Source organism: Castor canadensis, chromosome 18 (assembly GCF_047511655.1).
Source record: "Castor canadensis chromosome 18, mCasCan1.hap1v2, whole genome shotgun sequence".
In the NCBI taxonomy this organism is placed as follows: Eukaryota; Metazoa; Chordata; class Mammalia; order Rodentia; family Castoridae; genus Castor; species Castor canadensis.
Genome location: NC_133403.1, coordinates 34,836,780 through 34,856,775, shown reverse-complemented (window position 1 = coordinate 34,856,775; position 19,996 = coordinate 34,836,780). Strand labels below are relative to the sequence as shown.

Here is a 19,996-nt window from a genome sequence, read left to right as displayed (position 1 = left end):
TTGGGCGTCAGAGTCTGCGGTCCAGCCGTTGCACAGCCCCTGTTCCCTTTGGTGGTAGAGACCTGGAGCGCTTTTCAACCCCTTAGTCAAGTTTGCAGCACGCTTGTGTGAGCCTCGTGCTCATAGGCCTTAAAGAATGGAGTTACTTCATGTGGCTGACCATGGAAAATTTCATGTTCACTGAAATAAATGGCTTTGCCTTATGTTGTCTAGACCTGTATTTAATCTGCTTGGAAATAATAATAATCGGAAAAATAATAACACATGGTGATGTATGCATTGTGGGTGCATTCATCACCAGCACTGGAGGCAGGCAGTGGAGATAATGAGGTACTCCTCTAGCCTGTCCGGGTGTGGCCCAAAGGTATCCCTTTCCAGTCACTGCTTGTTTTTTTTTTTAGCATTAGCTGTGTGTGAGGCTAATCGTGCTGTAATAGAGCATCGCCAGCAGTGAGGAGACGTGGTCTGTACATAAGGACCATAGTGACGCTGACTGTCTCTTCAGGTAAAGGGCATAGCAATGCAGTCAGAAGCCTTCACAAGGAGGGAGGCCTGAGCTAGGCCTTGAGGTGTGCTGGAACCCATCTGCTTGGCAGTGCTCCATCTTGGCAATGCATGCAAAGCACTGGTGCCCTCTCCCACTGCAGAGTCATGTTTGGCTGATCTGAGTGTGCTTGATGTTGGGTGCTTTAAAAGTATTCAGGTGTCCAAGGTGAGCCCATGGGCTGGGTCCTGAGGAGGGAAGGCACTCAGGAAGGTGGATAATGGGGGGGCAGGGGCAGGGGTGTTTCCGTGAGGGGAGCGTGGAGGACATGCTGTGGAGGGCTGCGAGCAGCTTTGCCGAGGGTTTTCAGTTGGCCCTCCAATTGAAGTTTCTTTCAGTAAGGTGTCCAGAGGTGAGACCTTTCTGGAGGCTTCCTAGGTGTCAAGTGCTGTTCCAGTCTGATTCTTGTGGAAATCAGATACCTAGCTGAGAACAACACCTAGCCCCTGACGCCAGGCCCTCCCAGATCTATGGGGAGAAGAATTATTAGGTGGTCACTACATTACATATGGGCCATGAGAGAAGCGTCTAGGGGGTTAGTAAGGTAGCCCATAGTAGGGGAGCACAGTCCAGTGTAAGGGGCGAGGGGAAGGCAGTGTTGTGGAAGGATGGCTCATGAGCTCAGGTATTCTGGAGAGTTGGTGTGTGCAGGGCTGACACAGGTGGAGGAGCTCAGTCTGCCGGTGTGGCAAATTTATACCAGGGTGGCATCTCTGAGAAGAACAGAAAGAGCTTAGCACTGGTACATGGTGCCAAAGGAGGTGTTTAAGGGGTCTCTCTGTTTTTGTGCCAGCAAACCAAGATGGATGGTACCCTTGACAAAAATAAGGAATTCAGGAAGAAGCTGGTGAGGCAAGGAACTGAAGGTTTTGGAGAAGAGCACATGCATACCGTGCATTTCAGGTGCATGAAGGCCCTGTGTAAGCTGGGCAGCACCTTTTAGGGAGGAAAATCCTTTAGGTATTGAAGTGTTGTTCTCAGTGGACCCCCTGACCTCCCACTCATCTCTTGAGAAGGTGTCAACAATTTGTATTTCTCAGCTCACTTCTTTCTGGTTTAGAAGGTCAGGCACTTTTGTTTGTTTTTCTTCCTGTTCCGTGGTTCTTGATGTTGCTTTGCCTCAGAACTCCACGTGAAGGGGTATACAGGAGCTGGAGCTCTGGCCACTAAGATCCTGTCTTGCACTCCATGCTCCTCCCTCTGCGGCCCCAAGAGGGCACCACAGAGACCAGCGTGAAGCCCCTGGTGTGATATAAAAGAAACAGCAAACCTGGGCCTTGGGAGTAAATGCAACTATTGGTTGTGCTTTTTTCTCCTCAGTTCCTTGGTTCTCTGCTCTAATTTAGTTTCTTTTTCTATCACTTACCTTTCTATGTATTTACAAGAGACAGTCCCATCCTTTTCATCTTTCTCCTTTGAGTTGACTAGTTCCTTTCACACACAACTCAGAGTTAAGAATGTCATTAGGGATTGGAGGTGAGGTTCAGGCAGCAGAGCATCTGCGTTGTCCCACCCAAAACAAAACGGAGCAGCCTGAGATCGACCCTCTGTAGCTGCTTCTGTGCATGGACCATGTCACAGATCTCAGTGATGAGGTAGTGTTCAGTATTATCTGTTCAGTTCTACATTTAGCCCTGAGGGGACCACAGCTGGGACCTCAGGAAGGCTGTGAGCCTCTTGGAATCTTCTGCCTCTCTGTGTTGGGCTCATCCTGAGGCTCTCAAGGGCACCTCCATCCCACCCTGCCAGGATCAGGGGGAAGAGGGGCAGTCACGCTCTGGAACAGACATGAGGAACATGACTTAAACTCCTCAGTGGTATCAGGCAAGATCCCCATGGCATCTGGCCTTTCCGTGCCCCAGGGGCCTCATGTCCCAGCAGGTCCTGGCCCAGCCTGGGGCAGAGATGCTCCTGCACCCTCAGTGGGTGACACCCGGGAGCTCTAGGTTCTGACCGGAGCTCTTCATGAGAAGGCAGCACTGTCTGGGCAAGATTTAATAGTTTCAGCAAATCAGCGTGTCTTCAAGGCATCAGACCTGCTGCAGAGTGAAGTGGTAGAAAGCTCGTGTCTGTGGACAGTAGTTAGAGCAGCACTGCCGCCTCTCCTCCAGTGCATGTTTGTGTGTGAATACTGTTGCTTGCATACACTTCTGCTAGCGGAAGAACTAAGGCAGCAGATTGGTTGTAACAGTATAAACGGGAAAGCAGGGAGATCCTGATGCCCGATTTCTACTTACAGTTTTCTCGTTTGAAGTTGTCGCCATTGTGCTGTGAGAATGTGAACCACATTCCCTGCCTTCTGTCGTGCAGCTGACATTTCCCCTGTTGGCACAGGAGGGGCTCCTCACCCACCAACTCTCACTCCTCTCCTTTGAAGGCCTACCCTGCTTTCTCTAGACCCCTTTTGGAATCAAGTGTGTCCTTCTTTTCCAGATATACATCAGGGGACGTGAGGGTGTGGGACACCCGCACCTGGGACTATGTGGCCCCCTTCCTGGAACCAGACTATGAGGAGGGCGAGCCTGGAATGCAGCCATACGTCTCCTTTGTGAGGATAAACAGCTCTCTGGCGGTGGCCGCATATGAGGATGGTAAGTAACTGCAGCCCTCCTCCCTATTAAGGAAAGAAAAAGCTTCACAAAAATTAAGCAGCTGTGGCTGGTTCCCCCTGTATTCCCCACATACATCCACGTGGGCACACACGTCACGTGCACACTGCTGCCTTTATGTGAAGAAGCTGGCCAGTAACCCTCAGTGCCTTAGTGGGCATTGGAATATGGTACCCCTTAAAGCTGGTGTTTAATTCCTACTGGAACTGTCAGGTTGGGTGCTGGTGCCAGACTCCACAAGGCTGGCCAGGTCATCTTAAGCAAATAACTTGTCTGGTGTAAAATATTAAACATTCGGGCTACTTTTGCTTTATCCTCTGTGCAGTCCAAAAGGAGCAGTGATAAGGGGATAGACAGATAATCTACTGACAGGTACGGAAATAAGAAAAGTCAGCACCTACCTTTTCTTGGCACTTCCAGACCACACAAGATGCCCAACGGCAATGTGCCGCCTCTGGCCCTGAGGGAATTCTTTGTGCGTGAGCAACTGTGGGGTCACAACTAGGTTAGAAGAGTCTGAAGGTAGTAGTGTAGGAGTGCCCAAACACTGGACAGTTTTAGCTGATGGGAACAGTAGTACAGTGGCCACGATATCCACCTGCCTGCTGTTCATGCTTCCCTCCATTATGGTGGGAAGTGTGACTCTCCAGAAGCATCCTTTCCCCACTTGCCTGGAGGTTGGATCACAATGGGTTCAGAATGTTAGGGTTTGTTTCGTGGTAATGGTGCAAACCTTCAGTCAGTGCACGTCAGCTGACTCAGAGGGATGAGGCCAAAGTAGCTGATGGGAGAGTTTTCTATAGACCATTTAAAAATAAAGGAGATGAGATTTTTTTCAGTTCTGGAGATGGAACCCAGGAGCTGAGCTACATTCACAGCCCCAATATTTTTATTATTTTAGCAAAGTGAACTCTCCTGCTTTGGTCTGATGTTATTAGACACTATTGCTGGATTGTCTATTTAGCCTATGGAAATTCAGCTAAGCTTTTGATGTAGTTATTAATATTTCATATATGGTTATTGAGATCCTGGATAAATAGCATAAGAGCAGCTAGAGGAGGTTCACTACTTTCCAGATCATGAATTTTTCTTTCAAAATGCATATGTGAAAGTTGTGTCAGTTTTAAATTAGAACCATACAGTTTTGGTATCACCTGATAGCCTCTATCTACCATGCACACCCATGAGTGTGCACACAAATACTCTTCTGTGAGTGAGGGAGGTTGACGTGTAGAGAAGCCAGCGAGATAACTTGTTTGAGGTTGGAGTCTGTAGTGAATCTAGAGCTGTAATTGTGTCTTCTGGCTATGCTGCAGTTGTGGTACTGTTGTGTAATATTGAACACAGAGACTTGCAGAAATGTGCACCTGATTTGTTTTGTGAGCCCACAGATGGAGCTTGAGGTGAAACTCAGATGGGCTGATAGTTGTGTGTGTGTGTGTGTACACTGTGGTCCAACCTCCAGGCAAGTGGGCAAAGGAAGCTTCTGGAGAGTCACACTTCCCACCATAATGGAGGCTAGGCACATGAACAGCAGGCAGGTGGATATCGTGGCCACTGAACTTCTGTTTCCATCAGCTAAAACTGTCCAGTGTTTGGGCATTCCTATACTACTACCTTCAGACTTCTTACCTAGTTCTGTGCACCTGCAGTTTCCCACTTCCCCCACCATCTCTGTCACATAACCACACACGCGCGCGCACACATGGCATACTAAGGGTTGGGAATTAACAAGGGCTAACTAAGCATATGCTCTACCACTGAGCTGCATCCCAGCCCCTGGTTTTATAGTGTGTGTTGGAATTGTCTTTGTCCCCCTCACTCTTATTATTGCACAGAAATATTGGGGACCAGTGTAGATACTATAAAGAAGCTACTTTTTTGGTAAATACTTAGCATATTATTGTCAAAACACTTCATATATTTGGTTAAAAGTTTCATAGTTAAAATTTAAAAAACAAAATTGTATATGAACTGTAAAAGAAAATGTATCAAAAAAGAAGCTGAAGTGTTGCTCCCTGCCCCCCTCCCCACTTCTAAGCCTCTCGTGTTTTACACACAGACTGCTCTCTGTACTCTTCTGTACTTCGCCTTCTTCACCTAATGACATACCTTGGTGATTGTATTGCATTTACTCATTTTAGTGTCTGTGTAGATTGCATCGTGTAACTGTGCTATAATTGATCTATTTGCCTCTGATGATGTGCACCTGAGCTCTTTTTTTTGTTACTAAAAGTAGTGTTGAAAGCAGTGCCTTGGACAGATATCAGGATGAACTTGTGCAAGTGTATGCATGAACTAAATTATTAGTCAGTGCTGGGTTGTTTATATTTGGGTAAATATTGTCGAATTGCCTCAAGAAGGCAGTGGCTAATCTACCAGAACTAGATGAGTGGCTTGCCTCGTGCATGTCTGATAGTGGAAGTGGTATTTTTGTTTTTGTCTATCTTTAATTAGAAGTACATGAAAACATCTTTTCACTGTGTATTTAGCTGTTTTTATTTCTTTGCCTACAAGTTGCTTGTTCCAGTCTTTCATCCATTTTTCTTTTGGGTTGTTAGCTTTTCTGGTTTAAAACAAAGGGCTAAGGAAATAACTCTGTCATAGGTATTTCAGTTATTTTTTTGTTTGCTATTTATTTTTTTCTTCAGTGGACTTGGTTTATGGTCTATTTTTCTAGAAGGTACTTTTTGTGTACATGTGATTTCAATTTTTTAATGCATAAATGAGTTCTGTTTTGTAATTTAATAATTTTTTACTAAGTAGCGTATTTTTAGGGTCCAGGGTTCAAAATAATATAAACAATTACACATTGAGAAATCTTGCTTTCACTCTTTTGTCCATTCCACTCTGAAGTGACCATATTTTTGGTTTTTTGTTATATCCTTCCAGTATTTTGGCATCACAATTACAAGCAAATATGAATATCCTCCTCCTCACTGTATTCTTCTGACAAACGAGAGCATATTACTTTGTCATTCCACACCTTGGCTTTCTTTCCATGTAACAATGTACCGTGGAAGGTCGCGCACACCTCCACAATAGTCCGTTGTTACAGCTCTGTGGCTCACTGAAGAGCAGTTGTGTTGCATCTGTTCGTTTGCTGTTGCACACACTCATAGGGAGAACTTTGTGCAGATGACATTCCATGTGAGCACCGGAGGGATAGTTTGCTACAAGGGGTTTTCTGGATCAAAGGGTAGGTGTGAATGAAGCTGTGCTGTTTTGAACTCCTACAGTAAAGTGTGAGGCTGTGCCTGTTTTCTCAGTTCTACCATAACGTATGCTTTCAACTTTAGGGTATTTATCAATTTGATATAAGATTTGGTATATGAATATAGTTTTAATTTACATGTAGTGTGAGAGGGGTTGAATTTTTTTTCACATGTATATCTGCTATTTGAAGTTATTTCTGTTTTTTCTGTTACTGTTGTGGCTTATCTTGGCTTATCTCTTATCTTGGTCGATAGAGAGTTCATCCTGGATTGATAGGAATATGGACCCAAGCGTATCCCTTTCCCAGCATCTCTTACACGAAAGCCCATCTTCCCCTTGCAGGCTGGAGTGCCACCTTCATAAACTTGTGCATAGGAAATTCTTGTGTTTGGCCTGCATTTGGACTTTTATCTTCTGTCTCAGTTGAGCTGTCCAGGAGTTTACATTTGCATTAGGTTTGTCAGTCTCACCCTTCTGCGTTTGTGTCTTGTTTGGAAGATGATCACTTCACTCTGGATAGTAAAGTATGTACTTGCAAGGGTGCAGCGTTTACCTTGAAGCCTTGGCTTTGTCTCAAGTGTGTTTGGTTGAGAGCCATTGAGTCTCCTTGCTCCCTCTTGGGCTGACCTTGTCTTCCCGACCTGGTCAGGTTGTTGTCATTTCTGTGATAAACACCACCAGCTTCTTCTTTCCCAGACTTCAGGTGGCATCCTTTGTCTCATACATGAACACTGTGATATTTATACCAACATATTTGTGAACAGCTAATTCTGGGCCAAGACAGATTCAAGTGCACATTTTTTCCTCCCTCCTTACCAAGAGCCATGAACTGGCACTTCTTTGGCAAAAGGGAAGTTTGCCTTGTGGAGTCTGCGGTATAAAATTTGTTACTGTGCTCCACAAAAAAGAAGGGTAAAATAATAAAATGAGTTAAAGAACTCCAGCCCTCTAGTTGTGCCAAAGTGAAGCTCTGCAGTCGCCGAGACCCTCGGTGGTCTCTGCTGTATTCTCCTCAGAAGGAACCTTGTCCAGGGGAAGATGGCAACTCTGGGAGAAAGTAAGTCGTCTCCAAGTCCTTTTCTGCCTCCCTGCTCTGCAGGAGCTCTGGACACGCACCTGGGGTGTCGAGATTTGGCAAGATGATCCACAGTTGTGATTTTTTGAATTCCAACCCACTGGCCTCATATTTCTTCTGCCTTGTTTCCGATTGTCAGCACTGGCCATCCTCCAGTTTGATTTTACCACTAATTGTGTTGCACGTTACCGTCCCGAAATGAATCAAATCAAAATGCTTTTCCTGGAGCATTAGCTAGAGCAGGCGAAGGCTCTGAGTAACGAGCAGATGCTGCTAATGCAGGGACGGCAGAGGCCTTGCCAGGACTCCATCTGCTCCGCGCTTGCCTGCCTTTGGCCTTGAGCCACAGCATCAGGGAGGCAGCGCGCTGCAGCCCGCTCCCTCTTCAGAGTTTGTCTTGAGGAGAAGGGAGAGCGCACACGCCCTAGCGCAAACAAGTTCCCACTTGTCCACTAAGTGGGGAGAGGACAGGCAAGGCAGTGCTGCTGGAGTGAGGACCTCGCTGCGAGGGCAGCCAACAGCCTTCTTTCTGCGGTGCTGTCAGGCACGGCAAGGCGGCTTCTCCACTCCCCAAGCAGCCCTGAGCAGTTGTCTCTCCGCACACCGCTCCGTGTCCGGGGCTGAGCCCTGGCTCCACGCAGGATGACCCCTCACTTGCCGCCCTGTTAACAGTGGACAGAGTGGGTCTCTCCCGCTTCTTGTTAGACAGCCTGGAGCTAGTGCTTCTAACGTTTTATTTATAATTTTATGTTAGATTGGAAACATCAGCTCTGCAATAGTTCTGCCTGTCTCTTGTTTGACTGTTGCCACGATGCAGTAAACAACATCCCCTCTCCCACAAAGCACAAGGATTTTTTTTATTTTGTTTTGTTTTGGTGGCAGTGGGGTTTGAACTCAGAGCTTTACACTTGGTAGGCAGGCATTTGCTGCTTGAGCCTCTCCACCAGCCCGAACTAGAAGTTTTGGAAGTTGGTTGTTACCACACGGGAGTATCCTTGGGAGGTACTCAGACAAGGGACTGTGGCTTGGGAAACTCAGTCTTCAGGACCTTTCTTTTCCAGTCATTTTCTCCTAACATTTCAGGGTCTGTTCTTGCCCATGTCTTTGCCTCTTCTTAGGCCCAGGAATCTTCTTGTTCAGACGTTTGCCAAGCAGATCACATGAACCAACTTTCTGACCAGAATTTTAAAAAAAATAGGGCACGCCTATACATTTAAACAATTTTCTGAACAGTAAAAGTGCTCATATTTTTAAAAGACTTTCAGAGAAGAAGTTAAACTTAAATGTGGTCCTGAGCTGAGGTTGTTTGGGTATGTAGGAAGTATTTTTTAAGGCATTGAACTTCAAAGTGACTAACAGCACGTTCTGGGATGTGTGAGGGTTTTTTCCATAGACAGGCCATGGAGACTTCATTTTGTGACGAGATGGCTGAATACAGTTGTATGTGAAAGGTTTTCCTGTTCTTCAGCGGGAGCAGCTTGAAATCATACTTACGTTTACATGTTGGACTAAGTATGCATTGTAACTGGGTGGTGAGGCAGTGCTCCTCCAATGGAAGTCCATAGATGGAGTGTGGTTTTTTTGAGATTTCTAGGAAATTAATGTCTATGGCAGTCTCAAAAACACCAGCCCCGCAAGGTGTGTATCTTTTGAGCCTGTGACTGAGGAGCTGTGGGATTCGGCATGGGCGTCTGGCAGGCTCTCGGTGCCCGGCGAGTGAGCGAGTGCCACCCGTCTGCACTGCCATTCCATGTATTGTTTCTCAGGCCAGGGTCCATAGATGAACCCGCCCTTCGGGATCTACGGGCTCTCCAATGTGAGAAACGCCTGGAGCACATGACCAATTCCTTCGGTGACTTAAGAATTTTGAAGCTACTAATAAAAGTAATTTGAAATAATTTTTTCTTTTAAAAAGAAAAAAAGCAGCTTGCCAAATTGATGGTACAAGATTTCATCTAAACCCTTTCATTTGGGGTGGCTTTACTGAACTCTTACTTTCGGGAATCCCTTCTGTAATTTTCCAGTCAAACGTATACAACCTGGTGTAATCATGGGAAATACAGTACAAACCTAGACCAAGGGACAGCCCACAGAATGACGGGCCTCCCCTCTTTCAGACAAAAATCAGAAGGACAGGCTGAGGAAATAATGCAGCTTGGCAGAGATGAGGTGTGATGACCCAGTGCCATGCATCAGCCTGAATTGGACTCTTTCTTAGTAGAGGACATTTCTGGACAGTTGGCAGTGGTCTCTGAACAATGGATATTCAGGACTTTTTGCAACTTTTATGTCATTTTGAAATTGTTTCAAAATAAAAAGTTAAAAAGAGAAAAACCCTTTTGTTTCAGATCAAGAGATGTAACAGGAACTGTATTTCCTCCGCTTGAAACCACTGGAGATTAGACGCAGCATTAAGCCGTGGGTCTTGGGCATTGTGGGTCCTTAGAGCAGGAGCACACAGTGGAAGGCCTGAAGTTACACTAGCTTTCCAATTGGAAACAGCTCAGGACAAGGAACGGAAACTTAAGCGAGAGGCTGGGTCCCTGAGTTTCAGGGACACCAGTGAGAATTCAGGGAAGCTAAGGTGAGTAGAGTTTGTGGGCCTGCATACCAGAGAGGATGGAGCTGCAGAGGAACCCCAGAGATTGCTGAGGATTCCCTCAGTCCTTGGCTGAGTACCACTCTGCACAGACATGAGTGGAAATACCTGTGACCAGGGAAAGAGCTGCCTGCAAGGAGGAGGCGCAACGGTTGTTGCAGCTCACCCGGGACCAGGCGTAGCTAGCGTTTCCACCAGCCAGAGTGGACGGACTCACAACTCATGGGTTGTTATGTGGAATTCACATGTCAGTAGTAAGAAAAACTGCCCAGGACCCACTCGAGAAAAAGTTGTAACGCAAGCCTTAAAAGAGTCCCACTGGTTTTAGGTGTCTTAAATTTTCATCAGAGCCAAGTCCAACACATGAATAGAATATAACAGAACCAAGCAACCAACAATATAATATTCACATTGTCTGTCATTCAGTTAAACCCCTAAGCATTCAAAGAAGCAGGAAAGTAGAACCCTGAGTAGGACAATCAGTTAACAGAAAGACCCAGAATGACTAACAGATGAGAATGTTAAAATAGTTACTATAAACAGGCTGCAGAGCTTCAAGTGTGGGAGGACATAAGCACATGAGGAAAGAGATAAAAGATGTAAAAAGACCCAAATGGAACTTACAGAGAAGAATACACTAGATGTAAGCAAAGGATTCAACAGTACAGAAGAAAAGATCAGTGAATTTGGAGACATAGAAATAGATGCTGTCATTCCCGGCATGGTGACTCGGTCCTATAATAACAGCTACTCAGGAAGCTTAAGATTGGGAGGATCACAGGTTGAGGCCAGTCCAGCAAAAAGTTAGCAAAACCCCATTTCAGCCTATAAGCTGGGTGTGGTAGCACATACCTGTCATACCAGCTACATGAAAGGTATAAATAGGAGGATCATGGTTCAGGCTAGTATAGGGGCATGGCTCAAATGGTAGAGCACCTGCCTAGCAAGTGTGAGGCCCTGAGTTGAAAACTCCAGTGCTGCCAAAAAAAAAAAAAAAGTAGAAGACAGTATCTGTTATGGTTTGGATCTGAAATGTCACCCAAAGGCCATGTGCTAAAAGTCTTGGTTGCCAGGTGACATCATTATTGAGAGGTGATGGGAGCCTTAGGTGCTGGGGTCTTACTGGAGGAAGTCATCACTGGGAGCATGCCTGGGAGGGCATGTCCTGTCCCAGCCCTTATTGCTCTATGCCTCTTCTGGCTGCTGTGACATCAGCAGCTTTGTCCCACCAGCTGCTCCCCGCTCCCCACCCCCACCGTGATGTTCTGCCTCTCCACCATCCAGAAGCGGTGGAGCTGCCGTGGACAGAACCCTCTGAAACTGGAGCCAAGTACATCTTTCTTCTCTAGTTGATTTCCTCACAGTGGGAAAAGCTGACCAACACACTATCCAAAATTCAGACAGAGAAAAGACCAGGGGAAAGAAGTGGACAGAGCCTGGTGACCTGTACGGCAGACTGCACGTTCTTCTCAGACAGAAGCAAAGAGATGCCATTTACAGAAGATGTGTTCTTAAGAACTGATGAAGCCCTTCGGTGAGAGCCAGTTGATGATGAACAGATGTGGGGGCTGCACAAAGGGAGGGAGAGTGGGGATACCTTTATTCTTTCAAGCAGCTCTTTAATACACAAATGAAACAATGCACCACACAGCTCATTTTTCATGGTAAAAACTCTCAGCTGACCAACACAGGAAAGAACGCTTATTCTCTTAAGAGCACCCACGGAAAACCTCCGCCTAACCTAACTTCTTTCTTAATGAGAGAAGGCAATTTCCTTCTGCCTTCTTCTGAGAGAAAGGGGTTCCTACCCTGCTTTGACTCAGCATTGAGAGGTTCTAGTTAGCACAGCAAGGTAAGGAAAAGAAACACGAGGCATACAGATAGAAAATGAAGAAATAAAAATACCCATGGATATGGTGTCTGTGAATGAAATCTAAGCACTGAGCAGAAGTGTCAGTAGACCAAGCACGCTTAGCAGAGTCACTGGATATAAGTGTACAAGACTCAGGTATATTTCTTCTAGTTGGCAACAAACAACTAGAAATTGGTTTTGCATTGGAAACTCTGAGATGGTTGGGGATTAATTCAGCACAGTAGGTGTAGGCCTGCATGTGAAAACTGTCAAGTGTCAGGAAGGAAGGAGAGCCAGGGTACTTGTGGACCATGACTGCGCGGATGCTGTGGTGTCAGCTACTCATCCGGAGATGCTGTCTGACCCCAGGAGAATTTTTTTTTTTTTTTGAGAAATTGATAATCTGATTCTAAAAGTTTAAGACCTAAAAGTTTTAAAGTCTAAGTGAAATGCCAGAGCCAAAAACAAGTAGAAAAAAACCTACAAAGTTGGAGGATTTTTTTTACCCTACCTCTGATTTCAAGATGCACTGTCAGCTGACAGTGATCAAGACAGGGTGGTGCTGGCATGGATGGGTCCACACATCAGTGGACCTGAACAAAGGCCACAAAAGAGACCTACCCATGGAGGATTTTTACAGAGGTGCTGAAGTAGTCCAATGAAGAAATGAACAGTTTTGTCAATAAATGGTGTTGAAACAAGTGGGTAGCTATGTGCTTCCCCACCCCTGAAATGACCTCCAGCCTTACTTCCTACTGTATGCAAGTTACCTCAGAATGGATTGTGGTTCTACATGGAAAACTACTAGAAGAAAACTAAGTAGAAAATCTTGTGACCTTGGGCTGGGTAGAGATTTCTTAGGACACAAAAAGCACAAATTATAAAAGAAAAATGATAAATTAGACTTCATCAAAGTTCAAAACCTTCCTGAAAACACAGAAACAAATTCAAAACCTTTGTTTTAGAGATGCCATCAAGAAATGAAAAGCCAAGACATTAATAGGCAGAAAAATCTTTCAAAACATCTGCTACCTGGCATGCATCCAAATACCTAAAGAACTTTCTAACTTAGTTGCACCTCAGTGGCCACTTCACTAAAGAAGGTGTATGAATGCCAGTGCATGAGAACAGCTCCCAGTTGCTAGTCATGAGGTTCTGTGCAGCACCGTCGACACCTGCTACCGCAGCCGAAGTTAAGAAGACTGATAACAGTGTTGGTGAGTGTGGAGCAGCCAGTGCTCCACTGCATGCTGGTGAGAAGGTGTGTCAGGGAAGCACTTTGGAGAACAGTTCCATTTCTGCATCCCCACTCTGGCATGCAGAGCTATGAATTATATGCTTGTATATATGTAAAAGCACATTCACACAAAAACCTGTACTTGATTGTGTGCAGGCTTTACCCATGGTCACTCTAAACTGGAAGCAACCCAGGTGTGCACCAGCTGGTGAGTTGATACATACCTTGTGGTATAGCCATACAGCGGAATGCTACATAGACGCCACTAAAATGGAACAAACTGTGGACACATGAATAACAACATACATCCAAGTAAAAGAAGACGGATGCTGGAAGAAGGCAAACTGATGGCAGACAGTCAGTGACTAACTGCCCAGGGCTGGGACTAGACATTAGGGCCTGACTACTAAGGGTGTGAGGGACTTCTCCGGTGGTGGCATCTATGTGCTGATGGTTACAGGGTATGTGTACTCAGCCATTTTCCTCAAGTCACACACTGAAAGTTGATGATTTTGCACATGTAAATTATATATCAACAAATCTGACTTTTGCAAAGGCAAAAAAGTGCCATTTTATTACCTTTTGCAGTATAGTTGATGTCACTTTTCTGGTGGGGTGGTACTGGAATTTGAACTCAGGGCTTTGTGCCTGCTAGGCCGGTGCTCTGCCACTTGAGCCAGACCTTTAGCCCTAATGTCACTTTTGATCAAGAAGGCCAAGAGTTTGAGACCACCTTGCGCAACACAGTGAAACCCCATCGTAAAAAAAAAAAAAGTTAGACACAAGTTAATACGTTTTTGCCTTTCTTGTTGGTTGGTTGGTTTTTAAATTTTTGGGGTTTTGTTGATGTTGTTTTTTGAGGTAGGGTCTTGCTATTAGCCCAGGCCAGTCTTGAACTTGCAGTCCTCTTGCCTCAGCCTCCTGAGTGCTGGGATTACAAGAGTGCACCACCACTTCTAGCCATATATTTTTACTTTTGGTAGAGAGAACTCTGCAAAAGATTATTATTTTTAAATACATTTGTTATGAAAAATTCAAAACACATAAAATTGGAGTGAATAGTGCAGTGAACCCCTGTACAGCCGCTTTCAGTCTCAATAGTTATTGGTGCTGTTTGACAGTTACATGCCTAAAGGTTGTTTTAGCATGCTGAGATGTCCGTCTCCCTTCTGATTCAGGGGAGGTGGTGGCAGTGATGTTGTAGTCTCCTTTTCACCATACCCAGCAGTGCACCCTAAGTAGAATGTGAATTTGTAATTTAGTTCTGTACATTACAGTTAAATGTTGATTGTAAAATGATACAGACGATGATTGGAAAAGAATCACCTGTCACTAATCAGATTACTTTAACAGATGTGCACACAAACTATAATACCCTTCACATAGAGTTACATGTAGAAAGAATTCAAGTATTTCCAAAGAGTACATAATGAAAGGCATGTCTTTTTGTTTTTATTAACCTAATCTTCTGTGCTGCTTATTTCACTTGGGTAGATTGTAGGGAAAGTGGCTGGCGTAGGAGGCTGTGCACTCGGTGAGAGTTCTCACTACCTGCCTTCTCACCTTCCCTAGTGGAAAAACTGCTCCACGTTCTTTGGCTTCTCCATCAGCCTGTCTTCCCTCAACTTTGTTCACTCTGAATTCTCTCTTCTCACAATGGACTTTGCTTCCTTTTCAGTTTACTATAGCTTCATTTTCTATTCTTGGTCTTCAGATGTTCTTTCCTTTCTGTTTTGAACTTGAGAGGTACAAGGTAGAATCTGCCCTTCGTCTTCCCTTGACTCCATTTCTGCTTTGTTGATCTCATATCTGCTCTCTACTTTGCTTACATCCTAACCAGTCCTACCCTGGTACTCAAGCCCATTTGAATTCTAACCTAAATCTAAACTGCAGCTTTCAGAATATTTCCTACTTATTGTCCTTCCTCAGTAGACAGCAGAGTCTGGCTTCGCATTGTAGCCTGCAGGGGGCTTCACTCAGCTTTTTTTTCAAGACCCTCATGATTTAGCCCTCCTTCCTGACCCTTGTTTGCACCGATATTGAACTCCTACAAGCAGAGAGCAGAACTCAGTTCTCTCAAACTTCATGCTTCCCTTACATCTCCAGCCTACACTTCAGAGCGATGTGTGGAGTTAACGAATGAAGACCTATGTGTTTAGTGAGTGCTATGGGTCTAATTGAAACTTATGTTCAAATGCTTTTTCCCTTGCTGCAGAATTTCTTCTGACTCCTGCTTAATCTTGGACAGACATGTTTATCTTCATGGTGATAACTGAGATCGCGTTATCTTTAGAAAGAGTCAGCATCATTCAGTGTCTCTGAGCGCAGTTAATCCATCCAGTCTGTTTAACGATCATGAATCTGAGACCGCACTTCAGGTGTTTATTGTGCAAGCTCCAGAGGTTGGGTACTCACGGCTAAAATAAGTTCTGATCGACAGGGCCTCAAGGACAGAAGACAAACTCTAGCTCAGGAAGGGAGCAGCATATGACTTTCTAAGCTGTTAACCTGGTTTGAATTTTATGGTGCATGGGAAAGATCAAAGGGGAGGGTAATGCCAGTTGTATCTTTTTCCAAAACCAGTTCAGCAGTTATTTACCTTTCAAGCAATTAACATAATTACCATTATGCTAAAAAGTAATTTTGGGAAGTTCTGCCCTGAGCTCTTATGACTCCACTGGGACAGTTTTAGTTGGGACTTATCTTTTTGATGGAAGCCTAATTGCAATTTTGGCTTTGTGCACACAAACAGAAGCAGCTAATTGTTTAGGCAAATAGCAGATTAATTTAAATATGCATCCCTAATAAAACAAAAATGGTATCCATTATGGTCCTTGTTCCCATGACGAGGAATATAAATATTCTGTGCAAGTACCATTAGGCGGCAGTCTTAAGGATTGTCAACATTATTTCACAGTGGTAGCACTTTCCAGATACCGAGTAATCTTTACAAAAGCTAACATAAATCAGTTTAAAGTCATTTAGATCCCATTTCCACTATGTGTAGTTTCATTACCACACTCTGGCTGGCCTCCTCTGGGAGGTGGGAGGGGTGTGCTGCAGACTGGCATGGGTGTCCATCCACAGCTGCTGAGCAGGCTTTATGTCTCCTCAAAAGCCTGGCCCTCGTTACTCATGTCACTGCTAATGACGAGTCTAGGGTGAGTGTGGAGTTCCTTTGGCCCAGCTGCTGCTCTGCAAGGTGTAGGGTCCTGAGCCCAGGGCGCAGGTGGACTGCCAGGCTCCACCCCGCCCACTTTTGGGGCTTTGGCCCTCGCTCCTTGTTGTTTTTCAGATTTTTTGAAAGGTCCAGTCTCTTTTGTCTGCATCCTTTTTGTATTTCCAGCAAAACGGTGTCGCTGCATCCCAGTGCTCCATCAGAATTCAACATCTTTTCCCAGCTGATGAGGTTTTGCTAGTGGGCAAGGAGGGCACCTGCTGTACATTCTCTTACTCGATTTGGGGCAAAATGGGGGCCATAGTCTCCAGCTGTGAGGGTGCGTACCCGATGGGTGATTCCAGGTACAGGAAATGGCAATGAAGATGTGCTTCTTAAAGCACTGAGCAGCTGCCTATGCCTCCCTTTGCTTTTGCTAAGAGAGTTTCATGTTCTACCTTGGCTTAATATGCAGGATGACTGTAATAGACAATTTTGGGTGTCAGTTTGCTCCAATGCGCCTTCCGCTCCTCTAGAGGTAGGCACGTTGTTAGGATTTGAGTTCATCTTTTGACCTTAGCTGATTGGACAAGGGGTGGGGGCCCCTCCATGGACTGGGACTCAGACTTCATTGTGTGCTTGAAGTAGAAGATCTTGTAAACGGGCTGAGTACCGTTTTCCATGTACTCGGAGACAAGAGAAAGCAGGACTGCAGAGACAGGAAGAATGAAATGGTGCAGGGCAAATTTAGAGACAGGATCTGTAGTGCACACAAAAGGCCTTGGTTTCAGATGTCTTCTTAGTTCCTGGTTCTGACTCCTTATAACCTCCAGGTGCACTTCCTGCCCTTAGGTTCTGTGACATAGCTTCAGCCTTTCCAGCCAGCAACTTCTGTGTGTGAGACACTTTCACTAGGATTTACGTTTTTCACAACCAACTGGTGTTTGCCAAAACACAATACAAGCCTGCGCTGACAACTGGCCCGCTTGAGGGCATCGGAAGGGAAATGGTACACTCATGCTCTTTGTAGTGCGCAAATGTCAAGCCCACTCCATTTTATTGCTGTGTCTTTAACATGATACAGCTTTGTCGTTCAAATGAATTGACTTCAGATTTTTAAAAGTGAACTTCTTTGACTCTGACAGCCGTTGACCACTTCCTCCTTAATAGTCATGTGGTGAATGTGGACCCAGTTCAACTTGAAATGTCTGGATCTGAAAATAGTGTGACAACATGACAAAAAGTTAAGCATTTCCACTATCCTGTTGCCCTTTGCCTGTACTTTCCGATTATGTGCTGCATTGTTTCACATTTTAGTCACTCAGACATTCATCTTTCTTCAGTGTGGGTTTCGTGAGAACAGGGATCAAATTCCTTCCACCTTCATGGGCTTCCAGGCAGATGCTTGGGAAGTGCCACTAGAATGGCAGCTCCTCACAGCTAGGGACTTGTTTTAATTTGTGTTACTCACAGCAACGTTCCCAGTGCCTAGGCACAAAACAGGGACTCAGTACTTACTGGCTGAATGAATTATTATGCTGATTCCTTTTTGGCTCCATAGTAACATGATATCATAGTATAAAACATTCTCATTCTTCAAGTATTCACTGTTTAAGCCCCTGCAGTTTCAGATTGTAAAAGTGCAGCCTTGATACAAATATATTAACTAATAAATTGACCTTTATAAAATTATCCCTCAGTCAAACACCCCCCCCCCCCATTGAGCTGCTGAGTCTATCCCCACCCCGTGCCTTGGGATCCAAAACCCAGCAATATAGTGATGTTGCAAACTTTGCTGAGGCTGTAGGATTTTATGATGTTGTTGAAAGTAATCTTGGAAGAACACCAAAAGAGCTAGTCACATGGGTAAATGAAAGTGTCTGGTTTTCATATTTAAATCGCTCTGAAAGATAATTGCCTGCTTATGCAAAAGCAACAATGTGTGTAAGGTTTATAACATGATACAACAATAAAAATATGACAGCAGTTGCCCAAAGGCTGGGAGAGTAGAAATGGACATACACTGCCGTAAAGTTCTTAGATGCTGAGGTTCTGTGATATCACTTAAGAGTAGACTGTGCTAAGTGGATGTGTGTTAAAATCATAAAGCAGCCACCAAAATAACACAATAAAGAATTCTGACTCATAAGCCAACAAAGGAATCAAAGTGGAATAAACATGTATTCAATTAATCCAAATAGTCAAAACAAAAAAGAAAAAAACAGGGTAAGGTGAGCAAGGAATGGGTAGGGCAGACAGAAAACAAACAGCAAAATGGTAGATTAAAGCAGCCTTATCAATAATCACATTGAATGTAGTAGTCTAAACACTGAAGTTAAAAGCAAGACCAGCTATATGCTGTCTATAAGAACCCCACTTTAAATAGAGAGACAGAAGGCAAAGTAAAAAGACCAATCTAGCAATGCTAATCAGAAGAAAGCCAAAGTGGGTATGTTGATAGCAGACAAACTGAATTTCAGAGCAGAGATGTGACAAGGGTCAGTTCTTCAAGAAGTCATAACAGCCCTAAATGTTTATGCACCAAAAGTGATGTGGGAGGACTGTGCAGTGATGCCGTTGAAAGTGAGGACCCAGTTATATGTGCCGTAATTGAAGAAATTGGAAAGGCTGGTAGCACAACAGGTGCTCAGAAAGAGTGCGACCATTAAATTAGAGCCCGAGAATATCTTTTTCCAGAACCTTCTTATGGTACCTCTATAAAATTCAACTTTGTGGTGAAGCATCTTTTATTGCATTCAGTTCTGTTGGAAAAAATGATGCCAAAAAAGCCAATAGTTGATTAATAATGCAAAGTATGTTTATAGATAAACTCCATGTGTGCTTCAAGTGAGTCGAGGTTAAATAGCTTCCGTGCTTGGCAGAACGCAGGGGGAGTTTGGGGGTGTTCATTGTTACTCATGGAGCCATTGTTATATTATATACTTGTAGATAGAGCCACTCATCCTGCTCTTTTCTAGCTAAATTCCAGCTCAGTCTCATCACAGGCCAAGTGGCTTTGGACCAGTTGTTCAACCACTCAGAGCTTCTGTTTCTTCTCTTTTGCAAAGTTAGTGTAGTGACACGTCTCCCAGTATGAAAAGGAATAAACAAGGGTCTCAACACTGGGAAACTCAATGCAAAGGGCATCTTTTATTTCTCTTGACTGTTTGTTTTGGTGGCTCAAAACAACTGCCATGCAGTTTTTAGAAGAGACATCTTGGGAGAGGAGATGCCGTCTCATATTTAATGGTCAAACCACTGGCACTTTCTATAGCACATCTTTTGCCTCTGAGTCAAAATGGAAAGAATTTGCCAAGGTCTTTGCCAGGGGAAGGTATCATGGAGCGCTTGTGATCCTCTTATCCTCTCAGTTTATTGTAATTCTTAGAAGAGTACACTGTGTTTTACCTTTGAGCATTTAACTCCAGAGTATCATTTTCTTCTAACTCTACTTATGTGTGCTGAGTGTTACTTTATAGTAAGAGCCTAAATTAAAACCATTTTCCAGTTTACAAGGCAAGAAAAATAATAAAGAAGGAAGGCAGGTTGCAAACAGAAGGAAAGTGGATAGCTTTATTCTGGGCAGTAAGAAGTCATAGGAAATAGAACTCGGTTTGTGGATGAACAGTAGAGGGGCATCCTCAGCGTGCTGGAGGCTCGCTTCCTCTGGTCTTCAGTGTTACAGGGAGGATCAAGATTCATGGCTT

General features: G+C 44.5%; 1 protein-coding gene across 1 annotated transcript in view; it reads left to right on the top strand.

Moving 5' to 3' along the window:
- Positions 1-19,996, top strand: part of Fbxw8 (F-box and WD repeat domain containing 8) — a 99,655-nt gene that overhangs the window by 41,570 nt on the left and 38,089 nt on the right. Inside the window, exon 5 of the mRNA XM_020163664.2 lies at positions 2,978-3,135. Within this exon, the coding sequence (XP_020019253.1) occupies positions 2,978-3,135 (158 nt within the window). The remainder of the gene's footprint in view (positions 1-2,977; positions 3,136-19,996) is intronic.